The sequence below is a fragment of the Cygnus olor genome, chromosome 3, assembly GCF_009769625.2.
Source record: "Cygnus olor isolate bCygOlo1 chromosome 3, bCygOlo1.pri.v2, whole genome shotgun sequence".
Classification (NCBI taxonomy): Eukaryota; Metazoa; Chordata; class Aves; order Anseriformes; family Anatidae; genus Cygnus; species Cygnus olor.
In genome coordinates, this window is record NC_049171.1 from 97,341,172 (window position 1) to 97,364,845 (window position 23,674).

General features: G+C 40.9%; 1 protein-coding gene across 2 annotated transcripts in view; it reads right to left on the reverse strand.

Moving 5' to 3' along the window:
* The window catches only part of KCNH1 (potassium voltage-gated channel subfamily H member 1), a 185,413-nt gene that overhangs the window by 159,519 nt on the left and 2,220 nt on the right, over positions 1-23,674 (reverse strand). For both annotated transcript variants that reach the window (XM_040554071.1, XM_040554072.1), the window contains exons 2-4: positions 14,044-14,167; positions 13,679-13,785; positions 3,592-3,720 (exon numbers count right to left, since the gene is read on the reverse strand). In XM_040554071.1, coding sequence (XP_040410005.1) covers positions 3,592-3,720; positions 13,679-13,785; positions 14,044-14,167 — 360 coding nt within the window. The remainder of the gene's footprint in view (positions 1-3,591; positions 3,721-13,678; positions 13,786-14,043; positions 14,168-23,674) is intronic.

A 23,674-nucleotide genomic window follows, 5' to 3' on the forward strand; every position in this document is an offset into this window, starting at 1 on the left:
ATGTTGAACTTGATAGCACCTTTTTTATTAAAAAAAAAAATTATAATCCAAAGCACAATTCCCAAACTTTTATAAAGCATAGATGCATCTCATTATGTTCTCATCATATTCACATGTGCAAAACCTATTTCCTACTAGCTGCTCAGACTGCATGCAGGCTTTATTTGTTTGCACAAGTTATTGTTTTCATAAAATGATGCATTCCGCTTTATACACTATTCTCAAATGTCTCATACTTGGTGTGTTGGATCTCAAATCAAAAAAGACACATACAGACAGACTGTAATTCCAGAATATAGCATATACTCTAAAATTCAACTAAGATGGTGACCTATCACTTCCCAAGCCAAATTTAGCTATGATATCACTTGATTTTGCCTACTTCTTCAAGGCTACTTTTACCTACTTATTTCTTCCCGATTTGTTTTTTCTTTTTAAAGGGGACAGTATACAGGGAAAAATGGAAAGAAGCTGTTTAAAAAATTATATCATCAACATCACTGACATAGTATTTTAAAGTTGTTTTATTTAGAACATACTATTTTTAAAGCATCTGCACTTAAAAGCAAATTTACTTAACTTTCATAGCAGTCATAAAATAAATATCTACTAAATTATCTGAAACAACACAATTAGAAGCCTACTTTTTGCTTGACTTTAGAAATATTTTTGTTTCATCTATTTCAATCTCTGAAATTATCAATTTTAAAAAAAGGATTTAGAATGATAAATGGTACTAGGACCTTCTATCTTCCTCTGAATCAGCTTTGGATAAAAGATGACTATTAATTTTTGTGTACAAGTCAATCACCTTTCATTATAGTTTAACACTTTGCACTTAAGGAGTGACTGCATCATTTGCAGCTGAACAGTCATGCTTAAAATTGTCAGCAAGTGATAGAAAACTGAGATATAATGCAGCTAAGCAGGCTCAGCCTGACAGATTAGCTGGTCTTTAAATGAACCATGTTCTTGTACTGGATAATGTTTTTCTCTGCATAGACATACAGGCATTAATTTTGAAGAACTCAAATACTTCACACTATGCCACTCTGCAGCTACGCAAATAGCACACATATTAACAAAATTTCTGCATTTGCAAGCATCCTATTACATATTAACTGGTCAAATACACATGAGACTGATCTCATGTATAAACACACTAAAAGAGGAGTAGTTGATAAAAGCTGATTGAAAGTGATAAAGGAAAAATAATTGATTTAGTAATCAGTTTTCAGTTTAAATTAAAAACAATAAATATGTAAATTCAGTGTTCAGTTTCAGATTGGGAGCTCATTTGTTTCCAAAATGTTAGGGATGTTCCTACAAAAAATGCTATCCTTCAAATATATGCTACAAATTTCCAACGTAATGTTGTACATGGTGCAAAGAACGTGTCCTCTGCAAAGCTCAGGTCTGTAAAAGTAGTGATTTTTAGAAGCAGCTAATACAATTTTACCTCTTTTGGAACTTCCAAAAATATTTTTCCCCTCCACAAGTCCCAGAACCCATTGGAGACGATCAGTTGTCTAACACTCCACACCTGCTTTTCCCACCTTCACAGTATCCAGTTGCACAATGAGATCTGATATTAAAGACATGGTCATGCATGTAACATTCTGTTTGGCAAATTAGCTTTTCTTTTACAAGAAATTGCTGCTCATCTAGCCATCAAGTGACTGGCATAATATCACTTAATAAGAGCACACACCAAAATTGCAAAGCTAGCCTATAGGAAGTCATTTATAGAAGAGAGAAAAACACAGGATAAATTAAGGATTAGAAAAGAATGTGTGATTTCATTTGTATCACATTTGATTTGTGTATACAGCAACAGAGAACTCTACTGGCATGAAACTGGTGCAACTTCAGTAATTTTAGGAGATTTGGAAGCAATATTTGGAACACTTATTTAGTACACCTACTCTTCCATACATAGAGTTGTATGACTCAGGGAGGGAGTACAAAGCTGTCAATAATTGGCCTCTAAATAATATGTCCAGTTCTTCTGCTCTGTCTGCAACTTTCAGTAGTCATTAGCAAGTTTCCATGGGCCAGATGAAGAAATTTTGCTTAGCACCTCTGCAAGTTAGTGCACTTGTACTTAGGCTTAGTCATTATATTGTTTTAGATATGGACCTGCTAATAATCACCATGATCACTGCAAGAATAGCATGATCTCAAGATCCAACAAAGGAGATTAAAAAAAAAAATCTTCCTTCAATATACTTCTCCTGAAACCAAAAAGAGGTTGTAGTGTTTCCTGTACTGAAAGTGGACAAACTCTTCTCAGAAGAGCACAGGTCACTGCTACAGTAAGGATCTTCTGCAAAACCAAAGAGAAAAGCCACAGCTGTCACCCCTGAATGAAAGCCCTGCTTATCAACTGACTACCTCAAGCAAAGGCCTTCACTCCCACCAAATAAATGAGAGACAGCTTTACTGCATCATGCTGATTTATCTATGATGTCAGTCCTCATCAGGATTCAGTGAAGACAACTAGTCAGAGGAAAAAATATTGTAGACCCAACCTTTGCAAGAAGACTCATTTTTTTCATTTTATTAAAGCACTGAAAGCCCAAACAAATAGTATTCAAAAGGAGAAAAAAAAATAAAACGTAACTTGGAAGAGGGTATGTTTGTCAAGGTTGTACTTCCTTTTTCATGGTAACAGGTGTTTCCACTTTGAGAAACTGCGTTTTTAAAGACTAATATTTTGAGTATAAATGTAAATCAGTTCACCTTCACAGTAAGTTTCCTGTTTAATTTAATACGACAAATATTATTAAATACTACAGAAATGCAAACAACAGGAGAACTTACGTCCTTTTCCCCCCCAGAGGATGCAAGTCTCTGTAATTCTCCATGTGGGTACAAAAGGTCTGTTTCTGACAGGATCTGAATGTGAGTGCAAGTTTATGCCTCTCTCACAGCTGAGTTTGCTTCCAGCCTTCTAGGGTGTAACTCAGCAAAGGGTTAACAGCAAAACACAGCAGCACTATTTCACTCAACCTGACAGTTTGAACCTGATTCAATTTAAGACTATAGTAATCTTTTCACAGATGTAAAAGGACACTAGTCCTGAACTTTAATATAAGAATCCCATAAGAATGCTAATTCATGTCAAGCCAGGCAGAATGAAATAATTCAGATAGTGGTTACACTCAGATAGGGTTAATATCTACATTTCTGCATAAAGTGTCATACGTGGTTTGTACAGGGCCAATACCCTTCAATTCCCTCTGAGATCAAAGAGACTGTTAAGCAACACTGTGACTGCTTGAAGACTGTGGTGACCTGGGAATTAATAATGAATTTAAACGGAAGAGCAGCACCTATTTGCTAAGTAAACTCTGCTTCCTGAAGCACTTGGGGGTTTCATTAGCAATGACCCATTCTAGTTCAGGCCATAGCCAATTCCTTTAGGAAACCTGCAGCCATTCTTCGCACATATGCAGTCCATATTGGCATAATGACAAGTTATTTTAACATCTAATCCTTTGGCTTTGGTATTTAAAGGACTTCATCTCTTTCAAGACCAGGGCAAATGAACAGAAGCAGCATAAATATATAATTGTGAAAAAGACAAACCTTTACATGAATCATCCTCAATGGGCTGCTTGAAAGCCGTTATGTCATTGAAAGTGCAAAGAAATAAAACCACTTTATCCTGCTCATTTCGGATTGGAGCGATTTTCACAAAGAACCAGACAGGTGTTCCTGGAAACAAACATATCAAGAAGCTGGTCAATGGTAGGCAGAACAGTAAGTGTGCTAGTTTAGATTTGTATACATCCAAATCAGCCTTCTATAAATGTTACTTGAATATTTTGGGTTTTTTTGCAAACACCTACTAGGAAAAATGACAAAGCAGCTGACAAGCATTAGTTAAATTCTGTGCTCTACTTCTGATTAGCTTTTTAATCTTCAGGAATCACTTACTACTTCTGGGTTTCATCTACAAAGCCCATACGTGAACTTATGACATACTTTGAGATCTGACAGGAAAGTTTCCCTATCATATACCTACATATATGCAAGGGTGCATGCAGCACAGTCTTGCTAGTTCTATGCAACTCTTGCAGAGAGGCCAGCAATGCCTAGACCATGACCATAATAGAGTCCCAACTCAGGAACATGACCGTTTTGGTTGATTTTAGACTTCTCTGCAACCAGGGAGCACCAGTCCCTAGCAAATATGTCAGCTCTGGCCTTGTCTGCAAATCCTCCCATACAAGGGATATTCTTTGCAAGTTGACTTTGACTTTCTCCTGAGCTTGCTCACAATCACTCTTAGCGTGAAACAGGACTGCACCAAATTCAGGAGAGAATAAGCCATCAACACCAGGCCATGGGTTGTGGACAGGAGTAAGATGTACTGCACATAACCGTACTTTTTTAATTACTTCAGTAGAAGAACTCCTGGTGAAAACTGCTTCAGAGATTAGAGCCTGCACATCACAGAAAAAGATGCTCCCAGATAATGATCCTTCAGATGCTGCTGTCAATTTTCCTTGACATCTGTCCACACAGATCACCTTGAGGAGAGAAACTGTCAGTCAGCCCTGCCTTTCTGTATTTCTAGCCATTCTGCTGAGGCTGCTGGGAAGGCAATAGTGACAGCAATGAAGTTCCATTTATCAAGACTGTGTCTACCACTCCCATTTCATGGGAGTCACTACAGCAATGTTGGTAACACTTGAGTATAACAAGGTTGGAGGCCTCAGAAAAAAAAACAGTTGTTCCCCCTCCTATCCTCCCCCATGTCATAACATGGGTTTCTTGAAGGCACCATTTTTTCTGTGTAGTCTTAATTTTGGTGTTTAAAAGATGGCTAATTGAACATGAGTTTTCAGACTGTCCCTATCCCCTCAGTGACTGCAAAGAAAAAATTCTTCATTGCTTTTGTGAACCTAAGATGTAAGAGCCAAAGAGAGGATTCAGGCTTACTTGCTGTGAGCAACATTTCTCTCAAGTTTCCCTTCTGAACTAGACTTGACAGAAGGATCTATATACAAGGAGCCAATACCAGCTGTAAAAATCAGCAGGCTTTGACCATCTGGGAAAACCAGAACAAACGGCACTACATCTAATTTTTTGCCACTTGTGCAGGACAGACTATTTCATAAAGGGTGATCTCAGAAGACTATTTCTTTTCTGTCCTGACCACAGGACCCTCATCTAGGCTAGAGACCAGATTCTCTTTCACTTGAATTACTCGATATTTTTATGTGAGTACATTTAACAGGGTGTACTTCATGCAGTATTTATTTATTACTAGGGCCACTTGTGTCCTTACTGTCAAAGGATCACCAGGAACCCTCAGGTACTTCACAACTTACTCTTCAGCAAAGCAAGCAAAGGCACCATTTTTCACCTATGTTAATATAACAGAGCATGTTGCTACCAGTGCCTCACCTGGCTGTTTCCCAGCCTCTGTACTTAGCAATCTTTTCTGGCCATAGAAAGCCAGGGCATCTCCAAGACCCATGGAAAACTTCCATAAATGAAGCTTGATTCCCCGCTGTGCCTGTATAGCACAGGCAATTTCAAAGCCTGGCTGCGCTTCCATGCCATATGTACAGCCACCTCTATAAACAGCAGGGTATATGATGCAAGGAGCCCTCCACTCAAAGGGCAGAGAAATCCAAATGGAATCACGGATGGACATTTCTGGAGCATGCCTGCACAACAAGAAGTATTCAGGGATCAATATTGGTGTGTGTGCATTTTGTTTGTTTTTAAGAGTCAGCATTCCTGAACAAGCCCTTCCAATAAAATATAATTAAACAAAAACGCTAAATGAAAGAAAAGATTCAAAAGAATAACTGTGCCAGCAAAATCATCACTAACTTGTTAATGAGCTTAGAAGACACTGCTGCAAAGCAGCCAACAGTAATTTTCAAGACAGCAATGCCCTTTACACTCCCCTTTCTCACAATCTCCTAAAATTGCCCATCTCCATCTCTTCTTGCCTACTTGTTCTTCCCAATTGCATATGTGAATTCTTGCGAGGCTGATCAAATCTGTACGCTGGTTTTACTCTGACACCTTGGTGACCAATTTCTTTTTATTTTACCCGCTTCAACAACCTTCATTAACACTGCAACTATTTTAATCAGCCAGAATCTCTGTCTACAGCCTACATGCTCTCACTTTTTTGATTAGGGATTTTTTCCATTCCCCAAAACACTTTGTATTGTTTTCTTACTTCAAGCTACAGCCATTCTGCTACAGGCTACTTGTAATATTAAGCCTATAGCTCTGAGGCCAGATTCCATACTCAGCTGCATCTCTGCTTCTCATAGCTATATAAATTACTACCCTGCTTTTGAAGATGCTGTGCACATCAGAGGAACAGAAAAGATGCAATTCATCCTCCTATTCTGGCTATTTGTCAGATGCGTGCAGTTATTTCCTCTGTGTGATTATGATACGATACGTTGCTGCATGACTTTTCCCATGTCCTGAATGCAGCAAGAGGAAAGACTTCTCCTGACAACCTGTAGGAGGCTGCGGCTGGGCAAGGGGCTTACAGAAGCAGGGTTCTCACCTTCTGACTCCTTCAACTCCCACTCCTGTGCTGCATTATTTCTATAAAAAAGGAACAACACAACTCTTTTATCTAGAACCAAGTATATATCTTCACAATCTGCCCACTGGCAATGAGAAAGAGGCAGATATCCTTGCTAACTAAAACTAGAAGTTTTTGATAACCGTCATTATCTGGGAAACCTTATCATTTCCAGAGTGTCAGAGTGCCATGTACAGGATGTGTTGCAAGTAAGAGTATCAAATCAAGGCAGTACACAGGGTCTGTGTAAATCATCTTCCAGTTTGAGATCTACATAGAACAAAGCAACAGCAGAAACAAGTAGATGGAAAATTCTGCCCAGCCATCCTATCTACCTCCCCCGACACTAAGCGGAACTTCTTGCAATATGTTCATCACCATCTTGTCAGTCTCCTTTGGGAATAGAAGACAAGTGGATACAAAAACAGATTCATGAGGTGAGCGTTCACAGGGCTGAGCTACGTGGGCTTTCCACAGTACTCTGCAACCAGGACTTCATTCATCGTGGAACTGGGATCCGAACTGTGAGAACGCACCGAGAGGCTTAGCCGGTATGTGGCTGTGCTCAGCTTTTTCCCTGCATAGTGGTTTAATTATCAAAAGAATTTTACTTTTTTAAACATTAAACAGTTTATTTAACTATTAAACAGGAAAGCTTGAAGTATAAACCAGTTATAAATCAGGTCGGAAACTAGAATTTCAACCTCCTACAGGCAGCCCTCATACTCTTGGTGTCAAAGCGGATGTCCTTGCTCAGCCAGACAATCACTGCTGGCAAGAGGCACAAACCAGGCTATTCTAATGAAAAATGTGATTTTCAGATTCAGTCCATGGGCTATTCAGGCAGTAAGAGAAACTGCAGCATGTGTTTCAGAGCTCTCATAGCAAAACAAGAGCAACTTCCCCTTATGCCTCCAGCGTGCCTTGATGTACAACCACTCAGAGACTGTTTACCAGCGTCTCCAACAATACATCTACTTTCATTTACATTTTGTGTTCAGTTCTGGCAAAGTCTCTCACTGGTGAAGTTCAATGATAATGCCAATGCACAAACAAAGAGGTAAACACTCGTAAGCCATGTTGGCTTCCGTTAGATTTGCAAGCAACAGTGAAAGAATCCAGAGTTTTTCTAATGGCATAGGACCAATCCTGCTAGAAAAGGAATGTCACTTCAAAGCTGGTGGAGAAGTAGTGAGAACAAATCCTAAAAGATTAAAATCTACAACGAACTCCTGACAGTGACCTGTAGCACCAGCCTGTCTTGCGGTACCCATATTACATAGCTAATTAGAGAATTAACAGGTGCAGCTCGTAATGGTCTTCACTGGCTTGAGCATAGAACTTGGGGTAATGCCTTAAAGGCAAGACAATTTTAAGAGACATGATTCAGGTCCCATATCTTCTCCAGACCAACATACAGTAAATATCTCCACACCTTATCATTTCCCATCTGTAACACAAGTACTAATGTCTCTTCCTTCTCTTTTCCAGCCCTGTGTATTTCGCCAGTGATATATTCACCCTCCTGCCAGGAACACCAGCATTCGACATGCAATTTGACTTTGGTTGAGGTCCTTCAGAAACTCAATGCATGGAAGTGAATGAGGCATTAAAGGTCTATTCCTGCTTCTCCTCCTGAGCATACTGATGACCTCCCCACCCCTTCAGTTTTCCCTCCTCTCAAACCAAAATAGTTAACAATGAAAATCAAAATCACCGTCTAAACATGGTCTGCTCCATACCTTGAACCGTTTAACCAAACAGGTCAATTTACCAGCTGTTTTTCAAAACTACAAAAAACACATTGTTTAAATAAAACTGCAATGAGCAGTTTTTCTTTCCACAAAGTAGAATGAAATCAATTTATACATAGAATAAAAAAAACACGTTTGACTATTCAGTTGATGTCTTCACCCTCCTCACTGAATGGGGCAAGTCTCCCCAAAGCAGTACAACTTCCGTATTAATTCATGTTTCAATCAAGTGGTCATCAGACAGCTATTGCCCTGAACATAAACAGTCAAGCAGTATTGCAGTGAAAAACCTAGAAGGACTTGCTGTGTCTGCAGCAATTACTACGTGCAGCGATGCAGACAGCAGGACTTCAGTTATGTAAACAGCACAGCTGACCAGTACAGTCACCCTTTTTGGAGTTTCACTTATGCCCAGGTCACTGTGAGATTGTTTCTGTCTACCACCACAGACCAAATAGTTTGTCCTATATCAAATTAACACACAAGCTGATTTGGAAGAGTTTGGCAAGCCACTATATCCACATAGTTTTTAAACTAGAAACACAGAGGAGTCTCAGGCATTTGACCATGCAAGACAAAAAGCAAAAGTCTTCCTATAGACGTTACCTTTCAGCAGAGAGTGTGCACTGAGTGAGAACAAACCAGCTCAGTATGTGAGAGCTCAGCACGCTGCGCCAGTAATAGCAGACATTACAATACATTTCCATCACTTTAAAAGATATTGCCTTCATGGTTCCGTACTTGGTGTTGCTATGTACTGACAGCTAGTGCTTCTAAAGGTCAGACCTTTACATGCTAAGATAAAGAAAATCAATTTCAGCCCCCAAAGGTGAAATTGCTATGCACAGAGTTATCCTACGACACTGGAACAACACAGTATAAAAAGGTTCACCACACACCCTACTGCCGCCGTGTTGACATGGTTTACCTGTTCTTCAGGGAAATCAAAACCAGGAAGTGTGTATAGGGAAGGGTAAGACACAGGGAAGCCTGAAAATCTTCTTTCCATTTACTTCAGATAAAATATTTAAGGAGTATTATTGGAAAGTCTCACTGTACTGACCATAGAGGAGATGACAGCAGGTCTTGTTTGCCAACACATTTGAAGTCATCAAGGTCAATGGAATTTATCGGTTTTATGAACCCGGAATACTTTGGTTTAACCTTCCTGAAGGTAAGTGAACTCATGCAGATGGATTTCACAAAAGGATGCAGATGTGTATAATGTTTGAAAAATACGGAGCTACATTTCAGTGGCAGGCTCAGGAGGCTACATGACAGTTTACACTGGCTCCCTTATTCCTGCTTCTAGTCCTATGCAAACATTTAGTTTATCAATGTATATACCAAAAGTATCCATCTGCAGACACGAGAAGCACAGCACACACAAATATAAATTATTAAATGGTTTAAATCAATACCGGTTATGAGAAACTCTCCCTAGCAGTGGGCAATCAAAGGTCTACCACCCCCAAAGTGAATTTTGCTCTCTATAAATTGGAATGGGTTGAGTTGTTGTTTTTTTAACTTGTTTTTCTACCTCTGTAGAAAGCACTGGTTACAAAGGTAAGTGCAAGCAGAATCTGCCAAATCACTATTTTGGGCTTATTTATCATTCTTTGACATCTAAGAGTGCCAAAGGGTACGTGTGTCACAGGGATGGGGGAAGAAGAAAGCCATGTTTAAAAAAATCAACAAACAACAACAACAATGAAAAAAAAACTTCATGGTATTCAATTTCTTAAGCTTTCACTAAAGATACAAGATGAAGATTGACTGCAGTAACAACAATCTGGTTCACTTGATACTCTTGCTTTATTTTCCTTTTTTTTTTCCTGAAAGGAGAGATTGTATTGTTAAAACAGCTAGAAGTACATTGAATGTAAAGGCTGTCGAAAATGTCCCATTTATTCAACAGCACAAAAATGGAAGAAAAAAATTGCTATTTATCACAACAGTTAGTTTAAAGGGAGGGAGTAAACAGGTAAAGAACAACAAAAATATATTTCCTGGCTAATTTATTGGCTAATTTGAAGAAGAAAAATGGAATAAGTGAAGACTAGAAAGAGGAAAAAAAAAAGAAAAGGAAGAGCAGGAAAAAAAGATGCCTAACAAAATTCAGGGTTCTTTCCAAAGCCTTCAGAGTAGGCTGAAACCTATCATATTCATTGCCCAAGCAAGCAATTGCCATAGTTTCAGACAGAGGTTAGGTGACTACGAGGACAAAGGAGACAGCAGTCTGGGTGCTAAAAGACTGGTAAACAAGACAGTATTTTCTGTGATGAGGTTTTTCTCAGAATAAGCCACAAGGACATCCCTCTTTTGCTACTGCTCAGTTACAGCTCTCTAGTGTTATTAGTCAGTCTCTCCAACAGTAGTTAAGGTACCTTTAAAACTGGAAGTCTAACAAACATAAGAGCACTGTGTTTTGTTAAACTTAAAGGAAGCTCTGTGCTTTCCTTTTTCCCATGCCTGTGACCCTCCATGCACGTAGCAGAACCATTGCAGCCCTGCTTTTTGGCATGTCGCACAACACAGCTCCTGCACAGCTGGACTTTGTTCTAGGCCGCCTCTCCTCAGGGAAGCGCACAGCAGGGCAGGAAATATTCCTCACTCCACAGTTACCTTGCTTTAAATCTGCATAAAAGACAGAGAGGCCCCAGGCTGTACTACAGGCCATATGCTGCAGCAATGACAGAAGAGTAGCTGCAGAGCCTCTTGGTGCCAAATCACTGCTAAGAGAGAATTCCATGTCCTCCCAGATCCCACACTGCAGCTTATTTACTTGGCTTTGGATGCGTAGAGGTGAGCTGCATATGTCACTATGGCCAATAACTGAGCTAGGGACAGAAATCAGCTCTAAGAAATAGGTAAACATTGGAGGTGGGTAGCACTGGAAGGCATGAAGCATAAAGCAAGGCCACCCAGACAGTGCATGCAGCTTTTCTAACGAGTTGGATTAGCAAAGCTGTGCTCCAGAAAAGCCCTGAGCAATGGCATCGTGTCACAGGTCACGATGCTTTGAACAGGACAAAAAGACTAGGAAAGAGATGAAGACAAAATCTCTTAAGGACTTCTTTTTTCCTCTAAAAGATGAGAGAAACCAATTCCATGTACTTTGGCACCACCAGCTCTTGAAAGAGCAGACAAATTCTGATAGAAAACAAGCAGCTCCACACATCCACAGATGAGCATTACAGAACATACATATAGTCTTAGCTTTGTGAGTCCCTGTGGTTCTCTCTCCAAACTCCAATGACCATAGAACAGCTTGGGTTGGAAGAGACCTTAAAGACCATCTAATTCCAATGCCCCTGAGATGCCACCACTAGATCAGGTTGCCCAGGGCCACATCCAACCTAGCCTTGAACACCTCCAGGGATGGGGTATCCACAGCTTCTCTGGGCAACCTGTGCCAGTGCCTCACCGCCCTCTGAGTGAAGAATTTCCTCCTAACGTCTCATCTAAATCTCCCGTCTTTTAGTTTAAAACCATTCCCACAACCTTCTTGTGCTGGGGGCCCCAGACCTGGATGCGTCCAAGCGGGGCCTCACAAGGGCAGAGCAGAGGGGGACAATCACCTCCCTCGACCTGCTGGTCACACCTCTCTTGATGCAGCCCAGGACACAGCTGGCCTTCTGAACTGCAAGCACACACTGCTGGCTCATGTTGAGCTTTGTGTACACCAGAACCCCCAAGTCCTTCTCTGCAGGGCTGCTCTCAGTGAGTTCTTCTCCCAGTCTGTTCTCCTGTCTGGGATTGCCTTGACCCAGGTGCAGCACCTTGCACACTTGAACTTGTTGAACCTCATTAGGTTCACATGGTCCCACTTCTCAAGCTTATCCAGGCCCCTTTGGATGGCATCCCTTCCTTCTGGTGTATCGACTGCACCACTCAGCTTGGTGTCATCTGCAAACTTGCTGGGGGTGAACTCAATCCCATTGTCTATGTCATTGATAAAGATACTAAACAGTACAGGTCCTAAGACAGACCCCTGAGGGACACCACTTGCCACCAGCCTCCACCCGGACAGAGAGCCATTGCCTACAACTTTCTGGGTGTGACTGTCAAGCCAACTCATCCACTGAATGGTCCACCCTTCAAATCCATCTCTCTCCAATTTGGAGATCAGGATGTCATGTGGGACCATGTCAAACGCCTTGCAGAAGTCCAGGTAGATGACATCAGTTGGTCTTCCCTTGTCAACTGATGCAGTCACACCATCATACAAGGCCACCAGATTGGTCAGGCACGATTTGCCCTTGACGAAGCGATGCTGGCTGTCTCAGATCACCTCCTTGTTTTGCATGTGCCTTGGCACTGCTTCCACGCTCAATACTAGCTGGTCATTTCAACAGAAAGACCAATGGCTACATGCACAAAAGTAGGTGGGATTATGTTTCCTCAGAAAACTGTTCCTTCTGACAAAGAATAAGGTAGCAATTAGGTTAACTGTTGAAAATCGCATCATAGCAGTTTCTGTGATACTTACTATTATTGCTATACTTTCCGGTTAGAAACCCCGCGCCCACCACAGCAAGACTGATCAAACTGATCATCACAGCATCATAGTAATGGGAAGAAGTTGCTAACAGGATGCTTCTGCAAGGTACCCTGCCCTGTACACAGACACTACCAGTTTCATGGTTAGAAAACAAAATTGTTAAGAGCAAAATGAAGGTAACAGAAAGCAGCCTTTTAGCTTGACATTTGGCCAGCCTGAAGATGCCAGTGAATTTGCACTTCAGGTCATATTAGGTAGATGAAAATAACTGTGCAATGCCATAGTCATGGTGTGGGGCAACAAATTTGGGGCAAGTAGTTCATCTGCTGACATGTGGAGTTACAGACAGACTAAAATTCCTAGAAAAAAGTCATGCTACAGTTAAGGAGTAGTTTTATCCAAAGCAAAGACAGTTTCATCACAAGACATCAAAAGGAAGTAGTGCAACTTCTAATACAAAATATGGCATCCTTTTATTATGAAGCCACATCTAAACACTGGTTTTGCTACATCAAATTTGAGAAAAAAATTAAAAGTAACTTCTCTGTAAGAATAATCGTTTGCATAAACCTAGCTTGGGCATTAACATTGCTAATGAAATCTTGAGTGTCGTCATCACACATGAATTGCTCTAAAGGTCAGAACAAATTAGAGCTTCCTCTGCCTCCATGAGTGACTTTCATCCCTAATGTTCTCATTTCTCCCTTGTAGATCAGCTGGCAGAACAGGGGTTTATTTAACCCTACGTAAAACACAGTACTCCAGGCTGGCAGACTTGTAGCTCGTGTTATGATTTAAAACAATTTTACACACCTACATTAACGAACAAACCAATCAACTACTTACTGTTCTTCTTGTACATCAGGATTTCAAAGGAGTTCATCTCATAGTTCTCAAATGTTTGTCGGACCTTGTCAATTGTATCTTTGTCTGTCAGCTCTCCATACATAAAACTGCAAATAAAGCAAGGAATAAAGCAAGGAATTCAAGTCAGATACGAGACAAAGACACAAAGCCATTTGTTTACAGTGTGAAAAGAACCTATTTAGAAATAGCCCTTCTTTGATTTTGTTTCACCTGAAAAGCATATTTGACAGATGCAGCCCCAGGAGATAAAAGACAGAACTGGGATAAACAGATTACTGTTTTCCTCAAGCAAGAAGCACAACACTACAAGCTATTTAACAGAAAATAAATCTGTTCCCAAATACCTGCAGGTGCTGCTTTTTTGCATAACTTCTGCTCTGTGATATCCTGATAGCTTGCAAAATCCATCGTTGCTGTACACAATGGGCCAATCCACTATCTGGGCATTACCCAAGACAAAATTAGTATCTGTATGAAAGAACACATCAGTTAGACATTAGACAAGGCTACGGTTGCGTCAGTAGAAAGACTCATTTTGGGATCCCAAACTCACTGCTTCCATTCCTGCATGTTTTTTTCCCGAATACTACTCCGAATGCAGTCAACAGGACTATTCCCTGTTTTAAGTCAATTTTTATTTTAAGAAAATATTAATTACTCATGCACAGATAAAGAGGATGATTTTATGCAAATGAAACACATGATGTTAAGCAGGTAAAATTCATGCCTTGACTAAGGACAGATTCATCAAACTGGCTCCCCCTGTGCCACATGTACTGATCCACCACGACACTCGAGTTTGAATGAGAAGCCTCTTCACAGCCAAAACAGTACAAGAGGTATTTCTCATTTGAACATATACAACCTTCACTCCTGGCCACACAAGCTCAAATACTCCCTGTATGATGTGTACAGCACAGCACCCCAAACTAGACACCAGACAGCTAGGCTCCATACTTACAACAGCAGAAAAACCTTTCTGTTCACTGTACAAGCTAGAATGAGTTTCAGCCAGTAAGAAAAAAAAGAACGAGCAGGATTCAAACCTCCATTCTCACTGGTTCTTTGAATGCTACTTTTGTATGATTAATATTCCATTCAAACAATGAATATACTCAATCCTAGGCCCAGACCTTGCTTCTCTGCTGCACTGGCTCTTGTGCAGCCAACTATCTACACCTGTGCCACGACAGACAGCAGCATTGGTGTCTGGGCACTGACATGCAGGAGGAGGAGGTGGTGGCTCCTCTCACAGCTGCAGAGAACCCCCAGCTTTTGACAGAAGGCACAGGCAGCCACGTGAGATTCAAGGCATCCATATCAAAGGGGAGTCTCTAAGGGTATCTACTATGCTATCTGCTTTTGAGGATCTGCCCCCAGCTGCTCAAATATACATAGCTGTCATCAATAGTTCCTGCAACTGAGAGACACAAACACGACTTTTTACCTATTAATTGTAAAGAGTTTTGTTTATTTTAACTTCCTCTTTCAAAATTTTTTGTCCTGTTGCAAACTTCAAGCGGGTTTAAATAAAACATTCCTTTTGCTATCTAAATCCATTGCCCAATCCCATGAGCAAGATTAAGTGTATCTTTATACACTCTTTAGAATGAAATATACCAGTAGTATAACTTCAGGACATTTTAACTGCTTTGTTTCTCACAGCCTCTTCTAAATACCATGGTTTTTGCTTGGTTGAAGTACTTTGTTCCAGAAACAATACATGTCTTTTACCCCTTCCTATGAATAAGTAAGCCAAGTCATTTCTCATTGCTAAAGCAAGTGCTTTTGAGTGTGTATTATAAACACTGCTCTGCACTGTTAGGATATTTTTACATTTTCATCAGGAAGTACAAAAAAATATGCAAATATAAATCTTAGGTTGTGTTCTGCCCTGATCTGAATGGTGTTGATTATTTCACGCATTCGTTCCTTCTCACCATCTCCCCTTCTCAAAAGGTAATTTACCTTTCTCTCCACTTCTTCAAGAGCTCCTTGAAGAGCTTCTATTAACTGAAGCAATGACCTTCCTTGCACACTTAAATCTCAACATTGTCTTTAGATAAATAAGCTCATTTTTTGGTATTTTTTTATTAAAAGCTATATAGCATACTTTTCTGATGGCCATTACCATGCAGATCCTACTTTTACCAGAGAGCCCATGAGGTAGGACAGTGCTCATATCCCCTTTCTACAGATAAAAACAAGGCACTAAGTCCACACGGGGATTTAAGCACTGAAAGGCGAGACTGCTACAGCCTAGCCCCTAGGTGCCCAGTTCTCATATTTTAAGATTGAGGTTTTTTCCTCTCCTGTAGTTCCTATGATGCCAAATATTTTAATATAAGACCACTTCTTGCAGATTTTATGTAAACCCAGCTCTCACAGATAACACCCAAGATTCTTTGCTATTATACCACGAGCTAAAGAATCACATTCTCACTCGCCTACCTTTTGGCCAATGAAGCCTGATTTTTTGGACCACCAGAGTTTCCAAAGATTGCTTAGAGAACATGCATACATTTTCCTCCCTCCTGAAAGCCTAGCAGTTTGGGTGTTCTCCTAGGAGATGTGGGGCTACCTGAGGGAAGTGAAAGCTCAGCCTCCATTTCAAGTCCTGAATGACTGCTCTAACCATCAAGCTGCTGAAGAGAAGGGATGCCAACATCCTCACCATATGAGTTTTTAAGTCAGTGTGGCTTGATTGCTGTATTTTATGCATCCATATGAGGCAATCCTGTTAGCCTATATTGGGTGAGCCTTTCCAGGGAGGTGGGGGTAGAGTGCTTCATCTAAGAATCCAGGTTGGGTTTAGATGAGAGTTACAACCACATTGAGAGACCTTTATGTAACTATCAACCTTCAAAAGCAAAAACGTGTGCACTTATCAATTCAAGGAGCAAGTCAGAGGTTTTGGGGATCCCACTGTTTGATAAGTGTCTCACTTCCAGCAAGTTTCCACTTCATGTACCTTGACCCACCATCTGTGGTCCAGGTCTTACATAGCTTTGACACAAACACACAAAGTAAATACTGAAGCTGGACCAGTGCTCTAGAACTCCCTATGCCGCTGGAAGCCTACAGAGAAGCCATTTGCCCTGTGAGCGCAGCAGCCAGGCCGCCAAGAGAAGCTGTAGCACAGCAGCACCCAAACCGCTAGGCCGGGGAAGAGGTTTCCAAGCCACCGCTCTCTGCCCGCCTTCCTTGGGAAGATACCAGGCTCAGGGTGACCAACTCCCTGTTCCTGACGCTGCTGTGAGGGGACAGGCAATCTGCACTAATGGTTTCCCAACCTCCTGCACCCACTTCTTTTTCCTTAGCCCACTGTGGCCTCACAGGCCCTAGAGTCCACACAGCACGTGGAGGGGACAGATTCTGCCCTCACACCACACAGTAAAGAAGGGGTCTCAGAGACAAATAGGAGTTTCTTTCCAGTTACTCACTCATCTTCCCAGATCTCTTTGAAGACAAAACAATGATACAAAGGTAGTTCTGTGCCTACATGGAGAACACGCATGCATTTCTTCTCAGGCAATGGTGTTTTGCCTGTGCAAATGCTGGCAAGACACAGCGTAAAACAAGGACTCCCACTTATAACTCCCCTGCATAGTTTATTCTGACAGATAACCTGGAGGTAGAAGGGCTGTTCTCATTGCTATCATTTACATTCAATTGCATTGACATCCCTGACAACGTGCTGCTTGGAGACAGCTCATAATCTGCTAAACAATTGTTCCTAACATAAGAAAATATTAAATAACAGCCACTGAGGCAAATATTGCCTTTCCATCTGCAGGGACACAGGGTCCCAGAGGCCAGGAAGCAGCTGTGGCTTTGTTGCACAACAAGCACGAGGTATGCTCTGGTGAACTCTTGGAGCATCACAGAGCAAGGCCTCTACAGCACTCACAAGTGGGTCAACAAGGCCAGGCCAGGAGCTGGTCAGAGGAAGACCACGAAGGAGAAATCCACTGCTAAAGTCTCTTCAAAGATGGGATAAAATGCACATGTGATAGCTGCGGTATTCAAACTATTTAGTGATTTGAGGTACCTCTCTGAAAGGACTCAAAGGACTCCCTTACCAGGAAATCAATTTCTAACACAACGCCAATTAGGTTAGCAGTATTGCCCAGCCCAAGGAGAAGCTGTAAGCCTTGCTGGCTCCTCTTATCAGCCCTGACAAGAGTTGAGCTCAGAGCTGGAGAGTCTGAACGCATATAAATAAGGCTCGGGGTTCTGGCTCGTGCTGCGTTTGGCACAGTCTGAGCCAGACACTTGGGAGGCACAGAAACGTGTAGAGGCGCAGCACAGGGCACCTCCTGCTGCAGAAACACCTGTACAAACTGCAGCATCTCACAGGCAGCACAATCACTTGCAGAAGTAGGGAGAGCTTCTGTGACCAGGGTCTGCAGCACTGGCTGCTTTGTGAAATGCCCCACTTCATATTCTCTAGCCTGCATTTTCCCAGGTCAGCATTTTAACTCCTTCCATAATGTAAGGATGGATTTTGCTCAGTCACGAAACCAGTGCTTTCCTCCACTTGCAAAATGCATCATCACAGAAGAACCAGAAAACACCTTTCTGAATAACACAGATCCTTTACCAGCAGTGACAGCAAGCCTCTACAACATCCAGCCCCACCAAAACTGCTGCTATCTACAGAATTGTGTTGCTTTCTGCACTGCTCCATTTAATGGAAACTGTCCATCAGCTCTAAGCTCCAAAACACCTGAGGACAAGAGGCGTCTCCCAGAGGCAGCCAGTCAGGACTACCTCACTGAGGAGAGGTTGCTACCCTATCCATGGCCACTGGGGATAGAGGCGGGGGATACAGCCTCCTTAGTTACTGTTCTGTTAGCTGGGCATCAAGCAGCTTAAGCTTAAGCATGGGGGACAGGTAAGTTTCCAAACAACCCTGATACTTACAAACTTGTGACCTGTATCACCAGTAGTATCATTCTGACATGGGAAAGAAAGAGTTGGTTTTGTTTCTTGTAAGGAACCCAATGCATGGAAATAGGATGCTGCTTATAAGCACACCTGTCAAAACTGCTACAGCCACACAGCTCATACATACCATGCTTTTGCTTTAACAGTTTGCAAAGGATAGGTACGTGTGTATTGTTCATGTTTAGTCTTACCTTTCTGGGGAGAAAAAAAAAAAAAAGAAGCAGCATTTAGTCACAGAAACTACTTATGTTGTTCAAATGTAACTTCTGAGGTCAAAATATGGCCCTCAATCAGTACAAATTAAGTCAAACTGAAAAGAATTTCCACCACTTATTCAATCCTTTCTTTGCATCTGTGTGATTCAAGGCTCACACTTCAGGGACAAATACACAAGACTCAACCAAATTTGCACCTTAACACAAGTGCTGTACCTGCATTCAAAGAAAGTACAAAGCTGCTCAAAGGACCAAAAAACTATTCACTTAGTAGAATAAAAGTAATAGGACAAAATCCTGCTCTTCCACCCTCACTCTGCTATGGAAGTCAGTGGTGTTACATAGATACATACATTCACTCAGTACCTCCCAGCATTCATTTCCAGAGTAGGAAAGCATCAGTGTTCAAATATCCTATTTAAAAAAAAAAAAAATGGTTTCTCCATAGAATAATGGTATGGAGGCCTCAAAATTGTACATCCTTAACCTTAAGATCAAACTATTTTAAACCACAGCATCACTCTAATGCAAAACAATGTATTACAAAACCCTATAGATAAGTTCATTTTAGCTTACACGTTTTATAGAAGTTATAAATAATGAAAGATTTATTTTACAGAAAAAAAAGATAAGATTTAAAAACTCTTGGCTGCTAGAACTTGAAAAAAACCACTAATGCAGACATTATAGTACTCTATTCAAACATGACTTACACTGTATGCAGAGCATACTGCAAGTACAGACTGAAAAGAATTATTAAAAAAATGTATTTCATCATACTTACTACAAATAACAGAGAGACACCATCTAAAACAACAACTTCAAGTGACTCACTTTGAATCATTACAGAAAATGAATGCCAATTTCAGCCAGCAGTAATAGATAAAAAACTATTGGTTCCATCTCAAAATTTATTATTATGCATGATTATAGTAAGTATTTCACTGCATGCCTCTACCATGAAAAAAGTTTAAACTGAAAAGAATAATACATCCTACCAACATTAGTAGCTGTAAAATCTTCTAATTATCTGTATTATAAAAAAATAAAATAGAAATTAGAGCAGAAAAATGGAAGACGAATAGCTGAAATGGGAAATGCACAGAAGCTGTCATATGTAATTTATGCACGGCATTGTTCTGTGCCTATCTCTGAAGTACTGACCATACTGAAAAATTAAAAAAAAAAAGTCAGACAAAAGTGACATTAGCATGAGATAATTTTCAGTAATTAGAAAGTCTGTCAGCTGTAAAAGTCATCCACTGCTCCATTCAAAACACTGTTTAACAGCACAACTTCACTGTTTAGTTGGTCAGGTTTTCCCCCTCCAGTTTGATCTTAAAAGAAATCCAGGGAAAAGCATGATTTGGTTGCATCAATTATATGGGTCTTACGTCAGTTTAAAAAAGCCCTTTGATTCACTGATTATAGCTACAGCCATCAAGAGCCTTAAAAGCATTTGACAAGACCTAACTCCCTGCTCACTTTTAGCTATACGAGTTACAAAAATGCATTAACAAATTCTCCAATGAATGGGTTTCATTAAGATTTGTTTTACGACCTTGTTCTAGGATTTAATGCAGAAATGGATTGATACGTTGAATTATCACAGTAGAACTTCTTGAGCTTTCAGAACATTAATTTTAAAGCACATTATCTATCATCTCTGTGTTGTACTTTTTTTTTCTTACTATCTATAAAAGTCATTTTAAAGAAATCTGGTTGTCAATGCATTTCTAAATGCATAAAGATGTGCACACAGATTTAGGAGCTTCTTGCCTAATAACAGCCAGCAAAGAAACATTTTATAATCAACTCAAGATGTACCAAGGAAAAAAAAATGCCAATAGTCAATAGACATTTTGATGTACCGACCAGTTGTACAACAGCGTGGATGAAAATAAAGGTGCCTCCATAATTGGTAACTTAGAAAAGAAGGAAGATCAAGAAGAAACAAACTCCTTTCTTTTGTTTCATTCTCAGTTTGGAAAAATGTCCTTAACAGAGAAGCTACAAGTTGTTCTCTTGCAGTTTTTGAAGGTTTGCTGCCAGCACGTCTCGATGTCTTGTTTTAATCAGTGCCAACAGACAGACCCACACTCGTGTTTTTACATGAAACCTTGGAAATGCAGTCTTGTAGGATTAGTTACAAAAGGGCACAGACTTGAGTTCAACCACTGGATGCCAGATTTGTAGAGGATAACATTCACTTTGCTTTGCATAGGGCAAGCCATAGTAAAGGTAAGAGAAGCAACATCTTCAGCTAACGCCACTCTGCACATACAGCACCATCTTACCCAGCAGTTTTACAGCCATCTTTTGCAAGGTTTGGCTTTGGCAAAGATCCTTCCATACAAGGTAAGAGGAGCAGTCTCTCGGCAGACCCATCTATTCCATTGCCATTTTTCATGTTGAAGTTAACCCACTGAGGTCAGGAAAATAGATGAGCCTTTAACTGAGAGCATGCAGAAGAAAGCCTCCTGGAGATCTGCTCCAGGCTTCCAAACCAGCTCGTTTGGGAGCCTTGACAATTAGGATAGCTTAACCTATCCAAGACACTCATTAGGAAAGCCTCAATGTTGCTCTTCCCAGCACCCAGTTAAGTTTGTCCATTTCAGTACTTTTGTCTGAAAAGTCACTAAACTACATTTCCCTATTAGATAGAACCTCACTAGCTCACACTGGGACATAATTTACCTGCAGCACAAGGCTTCTGAGCTGGCCCTCTGCAAAGAATGAATTTCACCTAGTGTTGCTTGAAGACTCATTGTAAATTATGGGAATTTATGAACTGGCAGGAAACCAAACATATTCTATCAGAAGGAAACAGAAAAACCTGCTCCACCCCAAAACTATGCTTCCTTATTTCAACTGCAGCACTCCTGTTCTCAGAATGAAAATACTTTCTTGATGACTGATGCTATTTACCGAAGGTGTTGTGGCAGTACAAGGCAGCCCAGCGATACCCAGGACACGACTACCCTGGGCACATCGCACACAGAAGAGCGATGCAGAACATGTCATGTCCGTACATACGTACCCTTCCAACGTAACAGCTCAGAGTCTGGAACTGAACAGGCTAATACCTAAACTAGTAAACCCTGCCTTTGGGGCAGCATGCCTGCACTGCTCCTAGACCCTAATCGGATGAGCTGCAGCCATGTCTCTGCCTCCAGGCTCATGGGTTCGGAACCAGAGGCAAGCAGCAGGGCCAGGCTGCAGCAGAAACAGTGCCGTCAGGTTAAGGATCCTTTGCAAATATTTCATTTAAATAAACATTGTATTAAAGTGCAAAAATACGAAAATAAAGCTCCGTTTTGTTCTTCATTCTGTCGTAGATTCCGTCCCATTTGTCTCTGGCTGAACACAAAAACAGGTTGTTCAGTTCCAGGGCTGTTTATAATGAAGTTAATTTCTCTCCTAGGTCTCGGGCAGCGGTACAAGGTTAGCAGGCCCAGGTTGCAGAATGTTTATTGTACTGGGACTTTACAGTCTCCAGTGGAAGTAATGCCATAAATCATGGAAATACCTGTTATTCTCAGGATTTGTTTCTCAGGGTGCTTTTTTCTTTCCCTCTCCAGGGGACTCACTGCATTCCCCATCAAAGGGCGCAGGTTTGTTTCCACACCTGGTCTCTCCTTAGGGTGCTCCCAGGGGAAGCAAGACTAAACCCGCACAAGCCTTATGCCCTCAAGCCTCCCCTTCTTCCAACCTCCTTGTTTTGTCAATAAATCAGAAAAGTATCTGTGACTTCCACTGAAATTCCTAAGCCATGGAAACACAGGGCTCTCTTTTGCCATCCTTACACGCACTAAATTCTCATGCACTAAGGAAGGACTGCAGAATCCAGCTGGTATTTATGCGAACATAAAAGTATTTTTGCCTCCAGTTATTGATAAAACATTAGAATATCACAAAATCAGTTCTCTCTATAACATGCCACACCATTTGAATTCAGTGCCTTGGCCATGAACCAAGATTATAAATGTTATTGTTATAGTGCTTGTGTACTGGGGGTGTATTACATTACCCAAGAAAAACATTAATATCACATTAGCAGTAACCATCAGAGGCTAGCAATTCTTTACGTACTGCACTGTTTTATGGCACGGGCTCATTTTCTGTCCCATTGGGTGCTTGGGCCTTTAAATATTTCAATGCTTCAAACAAATTTTTGTCAACCAAGCACCACATGCAACATTGATTTTTCTAGAGCTACATGGCTAGTTCAGAAACACGGCTTTTAAACATTAAATACAGACAAGCAGGGTTGTAGTGTCCCTGGTCCTTATTTTTTTCCTCCAGACTTCCAACAGGAAGGATGTCAGAGATGCTCCTTTCAAAGAAGGAAGAACCTTAGGGTTCACACTTCGTCCAAAAGGTCTTGTGAGAAGAAATCACAGAGGACCAAATGAGGACCACAGGTCTAGGCTGATGACATTTCATACATTCTTTCCCATGCGTGCTATATTAAGGCAATCCTATCCCAAGATGGGCTGACAAATTCTCAGTTTCTTCTTCACTGCCGTTTGTGGTGTGTGCAGCTTGTAATCCTAGGATAGCAATTCTTGCTGGCGCTTAGCGGATGAGAACCCATCTCTGCTGATTTGCGACCTAAGAGGAAACTCTCATCCATAAAACTCATAAGGAGACTTCGGACCATTGGAGTTTGAGGTGCGTCTTGCTACAGATGGTGTGGTATGAACAAAATACTAACCCTAAAGGAAAAGCCCTGAACTTTCATGCTTATAGATACTGCTATTACCTCTAGCCATTGAAGGTGCATCCGCTTGCCAGTCTCACACCTAAT